Source organism: Chenopodium album, chromosome 13 (genome assembly GCF_948465745.1).
Source record: "Chenopodium album chromosome 13, dcCheAlbu1.1, whole genome shotgun sequence".
Lineage (NCBI taxonomy): Eukaryota > Viridiplantae > Streptophyta > Magnoliopsida > Caryophyllales > Amaranthaceae > Chenopodium > Chenopodium album.
The window spans coordinates 41,675,176-41,686,864 of record NC_137846.1 but is presented as its reverse complement, the minus strand read 5'-3'; the positions used below and the strand labels follow the sequence as shown (position 1 = coordinate 41,686,864).

The 11,689-nt window shown below is 34.9% G+C and overlaps 1 protein-coding gene across 1 annotated transcript; it reads right to left on the bottom strand.

The window, feature by feature from the left end:
* Positions 1-2,757: 2,757 nt before the first annotated feature.
* LOC145576665 (B-box zinc finger protein 22-like) lies at positions 2,758-10,668 on the bottom strand. Its single transcript, XM_081634384.1, has 3 exons — positions 10,279-10,668; positions 6,264-6,773; positions 2,758-3,319 (listed from the first exon to the last, which is right to left on the bottom strand). Exons 1-3 carry the CDS (start codon positions 10,459-10,461, stop codon positions 3,083-3,085), a joined length of 930 nt encoding a protein of 309 aa, XP_081490510.1. The 5' UTR covers positions 10,462-10,668; the 3' UTR covers positions 2,758-3,082.
* Positions 10,669-11,689: the final 1,021 nt, after the last annotated feature.

Genomic DNA, 11,689 nt, shown 5'->3' with positions numbered 1-11,689 from the left:
CCTCGGCGGCAAAGCTGGTTATCATAAACTCTGTTCTGGTTGCTTCTTTCAATCATATTCTCTCTGTGTTTAAGATCCCTTCTTCAGTATGTTCAAAGATAGACGATCTTTTAGCCCGTTTTTGGTGGAAATCGGATTCTGAGTCTCGAGCTTTAGCTTTGCGCTCGAAGGCTCTCTTGCATACGCCTAAGGGAATGGGGGGTTTGGGCATTCGTAAGCTCAGTAGCTTCAATTCGGTCCTTTTGGCTCGTCAGTGTTGGCGCATTCATCATCACCCTCGGCTTTTAGTCTCTAGGTTACTTACGGCCAAATACCTATCTTTTCGGCTTTTCCAGATTAGGAGTATTCCTCGCTCGTCGTGGGGTTGTCGTGGTTTACTGTCAGGCTTGACAGTTTTATTGGTGGTATTGCTTGGAAGGTGGGTTCTGGAACTCAAGTTTGAATCCTCGAGGATACTTGGGTTCCTAGAGAACCTCTGACTATTCTTACGCGTGGGATTCGACCTCTATTCACAGGCTTTTCGAGCCTTCTTCGGCTCTTCGCATTCTTGCTCAGGAGCGCCCTAGCAAGCCTATGGACGACTTTGTTTACTGGAAATTCTCAAGAGATGGGAACTTTAATACGAAGTCCGCCTATGCTATGTTGCTTCACCAGTCTGTTGGTTCAACTGTAGCAACTACTTTCCCAGCCTCTTGGTGGAAGATTTTTTGGGGTTTACCCCTACTCCCGAAGCTGTAGTGTTTTATCTGGAAGGTTCTCAATAATGCCCTGCCTCTTTTTGAAGCTTTACAGACCAGAGGAATCCCGGTGAATTCAATGTGTGTTTTTTGTCATGGGGCTTCAGAGACTTCATCTCATTTGTTTCGTGACTGTCCGATTGTTACCAATGTTTGGGCCTCTAGTTCTCACGGATCCATTTTTTCGGTTCATCATAACAAGCCTATCTAGAAGCCTTTGTTGACTTGATTTTGGACTTACGACAGGCTCGAAACTGGGATGGGTTGGTTTCCCTTGTGTCTTTCTTCTGGGCTGTTTGGGTGGCTCGTAATCATAAAGTCTTTCGGCAGGCTGTTTTATCCCCGACTGTAGTCATACATTTAATGCATGAATGGATTTCGAGGAGCACTTCAGCTCAAGAGTTTTGAACTCTTATTCGCTCTTCGGTTAGGCGCCCCTTCTCTAGGACGGGAGAGAGACCGGTTACTTGTTGTCTTCGTGGTTCCCTTTCTTCTTCTTATGATGCTTGCCTTGTGTTTGATGGTGCGTGTAAGGTTCAGGACTATACGGCTAGCGCGGGTTGGATTTTTCGACGCCCAAATTCAAAACAGGTTATGGGTGGAGGGTCTAGGGCCGTCCTTTCTAGTTCAGCTCTCCATTCCGAGTTACAGGCTTGCCTCTAGGCTCTTCGGCAGTGAATTGGCGTGGCTTTCATCGTTTGTTGATTTACACTAATTGTTCGACCTTATTTTCTTTCCTTCGGGAGGGAACGGATCGAGACATTTCTAGCTTATGGTTGCTCCAAGATATTCGGACTGTTATTCGGGAATTCTCTGCACGCGAACTCCGAAAGGTTCCGCGACAGTGGGTCGCTCCGGCTCACTGGTTAGCGATGAAAGCCCGTCGTCGTGATTTCCTTTTTTGGTCCTTTTAGCTTTTAGTTTGTTTTGTTTTTTTGTTTTTTCGTTGCTAGCTCTTTTTGTCAAAATAAATAAATAAAATAAAATAAATAACAGAAGAGAGGAAATGAAATATTAATTTGTATTGCGACCAAATGACAGTGGGGGAAGAGATCATTTATTAATATGATGGTCAAAATTATTTTAGCTACTAACGATTAATAGGTTGCATAGTAGTGTGTAGAAATATCTATTTGAAACAATTTTAAAAACAATAAAAAATAAAAAATAAATAAATAAAAAGAGTAGCTTTCCTTTTAAAAAAAATATATATTAAGATGATGTCATTAAAGTATTTAGGTGGCAATTTTTTTATGAAAAAGCGACATGTGTAAAAATTTGGGGAAAAAAATGATGTCAACATATTTTGATTTAGTAATACTTAACTGTAAGATGGCTCTAGGTCGCGTCTCGTTCCAGATCCACGTGCTTTGGGATTAGTTAGGCCCGGCTCATGGCTCGACCTACGAGTTTTTGTGTCGTGCTGTGCCCGACCGAAGTTTTCAAAAAAGTTGGCCCATGCTCGGCCCAAGCCCGTGTGCCATCGTGTCAGGCTTGCGTGCCAAAGCAAATTTGCATTGATTTTAGCATGCTTTGCCGTGTCGTGCTTTATCAGGCTTTTCCCAAATAAAGACAGCCCAGGCACGGCCCACAAGCACAGTACCATGTCGTGCTTTTTTCGTGCCTGTGTCGTGTCGTGCTTTTTTCATTCCGGGCTGCCTGGTGCCATATATATATATATATATATATATATATATATATATATATATATATATATATATATATATATATATATATATATATATATATACAAAGTATGTTATTATTGTATTTTATCCATGTTATTTTTATATTAATTCTTTTTAAATTTAATGTAATTAAATTACCATACATGACACCGAACTTAACCTAATCTCTCTCCTAAATTATAGTGTCACATATCTAATATGTTTGATGCTTATAAGAAAGATTAATTCTAACCGTGCATCGCACGAGGATAACCTAATAGTAAATAAACTTATAATATTAATTTAAACAGAAATACTTAAAGTGAAATTTGTTCAAAAAAAAAAAAAAAACATAAAGCGAAAAAATAAAATTGTTCTCACAATATCAACAGGTCTTTCCAGTCTTGTGGCGTATTTACTTTCCCCACTTCAAATACAGATTCTATTGTATTTTTTCCCCCTTATGAATAAGTTATTATAAAGATACATCATATTGTGAAGTCCCAACCATCGTCAGACATTTTTTGAAAAATTAACAAATCCCTAGCACATTTGAGTACACCACAAGAATATTACACTAAACTATGTTCATACCTAAACCACTAGGTTGACCTGCTAGATTTAAATAGTATAAACCTAAATAGATTGGCTAGCACTGCATTTTTACCATCACGGCGTTTACTGGAAGTAATTTGGCCCCTGTGACCAGCATATATCGGGCACAAACACAGCATTGTCAACCATGTGCTGAGACGTTTTGGGCCAGTACAGTCCTGACGCAGTGGGTGGTGATGGCACCTGGGGCACTGTCCAAGAAACATCTGGAACCTGGCCCAACCGATCATCGCTATCCAAATCATCTTCTATGGACCTTAGAATTGAAGAGTCGGAGTCTCCAAGCTTGCCACTGTCAGCCTGTCAAAAAACAGAACAGATTATGATGAATGCTGAAGGGAATGAAGAGTAAAAAGAGTTGCCAATTTGAGAGTAAAATTCAGACAGAACACAGATAAACCTCCAGCAATAGTCCAAGAATACCAAAACTAATGTATACAAAAGTGTAGAGCCTAACCTAAGGCATGGTTTACCTACCAAGAAAGTTATTTAAGATAACTTATCAGGCCCAATTCTTCAAAGTTGGAGGGCTTTCTTACAGATATAAGAGCAATTGTAAAATTTATGAGATTTAGTTACCCATAATAATGTGTGTTAGGCTGTTAGCAATGTATCAGGTGCCGTGAATGTTATGATTTGTATCTTTATAATAAGGTTTCATATTTAGCTAATGGGTATATCACCTCGCCCTCAAAAATTTCTTTTAATATGGCAGGTCCATGGCTATTGTATTAGACAACAATATTGGCTCAACAGATGTCTAGGGGCAATTACCCATGGAAAAGGACATACTACATATCATCGCAGGTAGATAAACTAACACAGCAAAAACTTGAGTTCCGTGTTGGAGCATAGTAATTTCTTTATCTAGAAGCTGTGTAAAACTGAGGGAATTTTCCTAAAATAGCCTGCAGAAAATTTCTTTAAAATGTAGTACTTGTTTGACCAGATTCTTTATACGCTTGATCATGGTCAAGAAGCTTACAAAGTATGCTAACAAAGCCAGAATTTAAAGGAGGATTCCAGTTAAATACAACTTGCTCATTGAGGTTTGGATCAGCCGATCAGGAATCAAAGTACAACTTTTCTCCAATTACTGCAGGGTTGGTATGGGATCCTTTAATGGCCTAAGATAAAAGAGTTTCAGGGATGTTGATGAAGGGAGCTCAACATCATCCATTAAAGGAACTCAAACAAATGGATGAGATTAATGGTCTGTACAGCCAAGGACTGAAAACATTGAAGTTGTGCCGTAGTAAGGAAGATTCAAATTATTTAAGAGAAAGAGAACAAAGAAAAACAACCATCAAAAGGATTGCACGTCCGATTTTTGTAAAAGTTCAATTTCTCTCCTATGATCATCATCAATCTCTCTCTCTCTCTCTCTACTTTCTTTCCAATCTTCAACTCATTTTCTGGAATCATTAATCCTTCCCCCTCGCTCGGTTTTCTGGAACTTTCAGAATTTGGGACATTGCTCGTTGGAACTCTTGGTAGGTGAAAAAGGGCAGACCTAGGAGTTCCAATAGTCGATAGTCTGATAATGAACCTTAGTTATAGGGACATTATTATTTTATGAGTATTGTTAATGTGTTAGTGGATGCTATTGAGTTAGTGGGCCATTCCACATTCTAGTTATGATGCTTATTTTTAGTAATGAAGTATGCTGTATGAGCTTATAAATGTGATTATTTGAGGATGAATAGTAACGAAGTTATATTGTAGCAACTGTTCTTAACTTCATATTTTATTATTCATTCTCACTGGTTACTATCAAGAACAAACACAATGATAGCAAAAAAAAAGAGGAAACAATGACCTATCAAATAAATGAAGAGCAAAACCACCATGGAAAGTGAGGTTGGACAAAAAAAAACAAAGATGGAGAAAGTGCATCAAGCATGGAGAGAAGTGCTCCAAAGATATGATGCTAGGTGATAATTTGCATCAACAAAACTTATCAAGTGGTCAGAAGTGAATGACAAATAAAAGAGAAGTGATTCATAGTTTTACTAATTTATTGCAGTAGAGTGAGTTTAAAGTAATGATCCTTAATTATAGGGACATGATAATTGCCTGCAGTTTATGGTTACTGGTCTATTGTGCATTCTAGTTATGGTTCTATTTTTTAATACTGTGGTACGTAGTATATTTAATGAGCATATAAAAGGAATTGACGTGGTATGTGATTGTTTGGAGATGAATAGTAAATGAGATATTATGTTGCAAATGTTCTTCTGTTCTTACTTAATTACTCATTCTCTGACATAAAGACCACTTCAGCATATAATCAAACAATGACCCCAATCAAAGCCTTCTTTTGGAGTATTGAACAATTGCCACAAATTAGAAAACCTAAATTGAAATTAATCCCGATGATTAAAAATCCCTAACATGATTTGTCAAAAAAAAAAAAAAAGAAAAACAAACCTAACATGAGATATTAGTTAGTAATTACAACTTTAAGAAAGGGAGAACTTACCTATAGTAAGCCCAACAATCAATTTGTTGCCTGGATGTTAAATTATGATGGATTTTGAGCAAGATAAATAAAGCAACAGTGTGGGGGTTTTAAATAGGGAATTTGAAAAATGGAAAGGAAAATAATTAAAAGCAGGGGAGATGTTGGCCACATTGACGGAAGTTTGTAACAGAGACACAAACAAAAACTTTATATTAGGTAGCTGCTTTTGTAAATTGACAATAGGCAGTGGTCATGAGAGAACAAGGCAAAAACTTTGAAGAGATTTCCAAGGGATCTTGCAAAGGAGGGGCTCTCACAAAGCATCTCTCTTCCTGGGGTTTGTGAGACCTACCATCGAATAGTCTTGTCTATTAAGAAGTTGAAGAGATATAGTAAAGAACAGGAGGCACACCACTGTTAAACCTTAAGCGTTGACGTGACACCGTTAGCAAATAAGACAGAAATTTTACCACATTGTCTAGTCATTAGTTTTTCATCGATTCAATCACTACCAGAACGTCAAATACTCACTCAGAATGATGAAAACTAGGCTTGTGGTTAATAATCAAACATGATGCCAAGCATCAACAAACCCAGGAAACCCCACCTTGTAATAATTATCATCACTATTTTCCCACCCACGCTCTCCCCAAATAAAGACAACCTTTAGTCCATCTGATCAATGGATACCTTGCATTGTATCTTCTTCGGGGGCAGAGCCCGCAGAGGCCAAAACATGAGGTTAAGCATGATATTTGATAAAAGTAACTATAAGCATACCTTTGATGATCCATTGTCAGGGAAACCATAATTTAATTGGAAGTCATTCAGTCCAAGAAACTCATCCATGGGCCACTGAGGCAGGGTTCCTGCAGCAGAACCACCAGCTACAGTCATTCTAGATTGAGTTATGTCCTCAAGAGCACCACTTTGGACAGGTTGAATTTTGGGAAATTCACTGGCCACCAGCTTTGTCATGCTCCTATTAGATGGCATAACTGCCGCAATTCCTCTTTGAACAGGGTCAGCTTTGGCATATTCATTGGTGGTTGATGCAGGAGCACTCCTCTTTAGTGTAGTACGATTTTCACCATCTGAGACTTTCTCTCCAGAATGACTTTTCCCTACAGAAGAAGAACCAGGTTCCGCGGGCTCAAGTCCCACTTTTACTCCAGTTAACAGAAATCTTTGATGGGTTGAGACAAAGGCATTTGCTGTGTGGATGGAAATATCACACTTCCTGCAAAGTAAAGCTCGGTCTTCAAGGCAAAAGAAGTAGCCAACTGTTTCCTGCAATACATTCCACGTCGCATCATAACAAATAAAGTAAGTATTGAGGGGAAATGCAGTGAACAAAGAAATAGCAAAAATAGTATACGAACGCCAAGGCCATATCACCTAATACTGATGCAACCAAATATTTGCAAATCACATTTACCAAGGTTGGACTCCCTTAAGGTACACATCATGACATCAACAATATCTTACTTTATAGACCCAAATATCCTTTTCATACACTGATACATCTCTTGATATACTAATCACATCATCCTTAAGTCATGTCATAGATTGCCTTCCTTCTCAAAATCGGAAAATCCCCATAAACATCAGAGCTGATTTGAGATTACAGTACTGATTATTTTTATATAAAGTGTAAATTATTTACAACTGATTATCAATACCAAATTGATGTTGCTACTTTATATTAATATTGGAAGCAAATAAGAAAGATTTGACATCCAGAATTTGATCAACATTTCCAATGTTTTATTTACGACAATATGATAATTCTTCTTTATATCTCATCCCTACCTTTCAAAGCAATATACTTCAGCCTAAAACAAAACAATATTTCACAAATTTGAATGGTTTGAGTAAACATGGAGCTGCAATATTACTAGTGCTATTAGGATATTTTGTCATCAACTACCTCACATATTGCACAATTCGAAAACAATTACCATAATAAAATTGGAAAAAAAGATATATACATATATATATATATATATATATATATATATATATATATATATATATATATATATATATATATATATATATATATATATATATATATATATATATATATATATATTCCTTCTGTCCCTAAATAAAGGCCGCATTTCTCTCGTCAAAAAAAAAATATAGGCCACATTTCTATTTTGGAATGTCTAGAAATAGCAGTCACCTTTCTAAATTTAAAGAGGAAAACTAATTTGTCCATATTACACTAAATAAAAATAAATAAATAAAAAAAACCCTTACAAACTACAGTGTAGGCTTGTGACACAAAAAAGATGTAAGTTTTTAAATTGATAAGGATAATTATTGTATACCAATCCAATTTTAATAATGACCTTTAATCAAATGTGGCCTATTGCCCTATTACTTAGGGACGGAGTGAATGATATTTTTGTTATAGTAACACCATCTACATGGTAATAACATAACAAACAAATGTGATTGTGAATAAATTTACCAAATGACTCAAATTATTTAAGGCAACCTAGGTAAGTTGTACCTTAACACATGATCCAAAAATGATTAATTTAACCATACTACCTTTGTCCCTATTTGTTTTTTTTATAAAACATGGCGCGATTACAAAACCAAACCTTTGACAATTAATCCTCGCCTAAATATTAATCCATAGACATAATAAGGAGTAATAAATAAAAAAAAAACATTTTCATGTGCGATCTCAAAAAACTCGTCTCATTGCTTATTTTCTAAGAGTTAAGTAGAAAACAGAGGACTCAACTCTTGCAAAATGTAGGGAAAGGGGACTCTATTTATTTTACAGAGAAAAAGGGGATTGGGGTTAAATCTCTAGCGGTAGGGGGTATTTTCAGGTGACTTAACTCACCTTTAACCCAAGAAGAATTAAGTCCCTTGTAAAGAATTGAGTCCCCTCATTATTGCCTTGATTAAACCAGAGAAATTCAATTCCTTCATTAATCACTACTGCTGATTGGTTTAAAAATATAATTGTTCGAAATTAAGAAAGTGCAATAACAATGCAAAAGTTTTGTTCTTGAATTTTTTTTTTTAATGTTTGTTGTCCAAAAATAAAATAATTCTTTCAATAATAATAATAATAACAAAAAAAATCCAAAGCATGCTCTTCATCTCTGGTTTATTGTAGCTTATTTGTCTTGCATTTGTTTGATTGTGTGATTATAAAGTTGGTAGTAGAGGTGATCAAAATCGGACCGGGTCTTGACAAAATTTCTCGTGCCAAGGCCAAACCCGTAAAAAAGTAGCAGACTTGTCGAGTTTTTCCAGCTGGAATCGGGTTTGTAACAAAAAATATGTTTTAAGGCTTATCAAAACGCGCCCTATTTTCGAGCCGGATCGATCCAAGCTCAAATCAGACTTATATTGATCACCTCTAGGTGGTAGGTGGGTTGACAATCCACGTGAGTCAAGTTTATCTTATGAGATGGTTGTGATTTTAAAGAGAAATGTGGAGTTGGAAGGTCGAGGATGTAATGAAGATGTAAAGAAAACAAACATTCGGAAAGTTTTGTAATTCTATGCCTTATTTTTGTTTCAAAAAGAGGAAAGGACTTTATTTTTTATTGGTCTTAATTTAAAATATTTTATTTTTTTAATCTAAAAAAAAAATATTTTATTTTTAATAAAAAAAAACACAATTAAACCAAAGGGACTCAATTGTTTAACCAAGGGGACTCAATTCTTTCCCTTATTTAATTAAAACCCACCGAAAACCCAAACCCATTTTAGCCCGGTCCCTTTTTCCTCTGTAAAATAAATAGAGTCCCCTTTTCCCACATTTTGCAAGAATTGAGTCCTTGTTGTATACTTAACTCTATTTTCTAAACATAGACTTTATACTACGGAGTAATTTTTCCTAATCTAATATATATATATAAAGGGGAGTTTTTTCCCAAGATTTTAGAGCGCCACGTAGGATTTTTATTTTTAAAAAATTATTAGAGCGCCACATAGGATTAATATTTTTAAAACGCTACAATAGGATTATGCCACCTAATATAAGATTAGTTAACGTGCCACGTAGGATTATAAATTAAAGTTTATCCAATAAATAATTTAAGTGTCACATAAGTATAATTGACCAATGAGATTTTAATGGTTACATCAATTAAATACGAAATATTATCTTTTGAGATTAGGAATTTTATCTAATATTTTAAAACAAATGCGGAGAAAATGATATATTACGTACAACCAATCTAATCTAATATATATATACATAGGGGAGTTTTTTCCCGAGATTTTAGAGCGCCACGTAGGATTTTTATTTTTAAAAAATTATTAGAGCGCCACATAGGATTAATATTTTTAAAACAGTACAATAGGATACTATATTTTGAGATTAGGAATTTTATCTAATATTTTAAAACGAGAAAATAATATATTACGTACAACTAATAAAATAACAAATGTTCTCTCAAAAAAATAAAAAATAACAAATGTAATCACATAAATATGAAAAATTATTTAAAAAAAAAAAATAGATCGACCCGTGCATCGCACGGGCTTCATCTAGTTAAATATATTTACAATTGAAATTTGCGTTGGTAACTGCAAAAATTATCAGGAAGAACATAGAGAATAAATTATCCTGATTCACAGCACTTCCTGTATTTTCAACTATTTGTCTACTCCACCCCAATTCAAAATTAGGGCAAAATTTTCATTTTAAAAAAAATAAATAGCTCGCAGAAATCAAAGAATTGAAATCAATCATCAAAAATAACAAGAACAACAACAAAATCAATCAGAGATTCAGAAAAAGAAAAAAAAAAACCTGGCAAATATCGCAATTGGGCATGTGAGAAGAAGAGTTGGACAAAGAAACACGCTGATGTTTACTAGCAAGCTTATTAGCAGCATGAACCTTCTCATCGCAATCACGGCACAAGGCGGCTTCATCGGCGCAGCAAAGCACAGTCGCCTCGGCCTTCTCACAGACATTACATTGAATTTTCATGGTTGATTATACAAATTAATGCAAAACCCTAGGAGAGAGAAAATAAAATGGTGGAGTTACAAAGAGATTCTTGAAACCAGAAAAATGTGTGATGAACAAGTTTTGTTGATTTTTTTTTTTTTTTTTTTTTTTGTTGGTTGGGTTCAGTGAATGCACCGAAACTTGGAGAAATGGAATGGAAAGGAAAGGATGTTTTTGATTAATTAAAAAATTCTAAAGAGGAAAGATATTTTGGTGGTAAGTTTAAGGACAGTATTTAAATTCAATTCAATTACTTCTTTTGTCCATCCATTCTTTGACTTTACACTACCTAATTAAACTATATTTTTTTTTTTGAAAGAAATTAAACTAGTACGAAGTACTTTGGATTCACTTCCTCTATTTTTTTAACAAAAAATTTAATTAAATATTTTAATTTGATTCTTACCCTATTCACATATCATTATAGCATTAAGACTTTACGAGTATTATTTTAACCCTTGTTTATGTTAACAGTAAGTCGTTTTAATTTTTTTTTTTTTCTTTTTTGACAAAATATATATTTTTTTGCTATATGCATAAGATTAAACACAGTCATGTATGAAGGAGCGGAACCATGGGCTGAGGTGGGCTTTGGCCTCCCCTTGATTTTGGTTCACCCTTTGGACGAATCCGGACTCGGGATCAATTTTTGGTGATTAGGTTTCAATCCCCTCCCAATTGTTGTTGCAGGGGATCAAACACAGGTTCTCCCTATCAAGTGCAGTCCCAATCACCACTACACCAACAACTAATTGGTATATTATAACTTAGTTGATTTTGGGTAAAATTTGAGTTCCTTAGTTCTCAAGTTCGAATCTTCCTTTAACACTTTTTTTTTGTCTCATTCTTTTTTAACATCTCAATATATTATGTATTATTTCATACACGAAATATTACTACATAGTTTGCCCCTCTCCCCCCCCCCCCAATAAAAATTTTCTAGTTCCGCTAGTTTTTGAATATCAATTTTTTATAATTTATACTCCGTACTTTATTAATTAAATACTTATATTTTTGTTAAAGATCCAAATTGGAAATGGTGTGGGTCAAACTAAAGCATCTAAAAAAACACAGAGTATGTGTTATACTTGCAACATTAGGAATTTTGCATCATCCATACTCTCTGTTATTACGTCATATAGTGATATATACAAAAGAAAAAATATAATCAAGTAAATCATATTGGATTCATCTAATTTGTACTAAT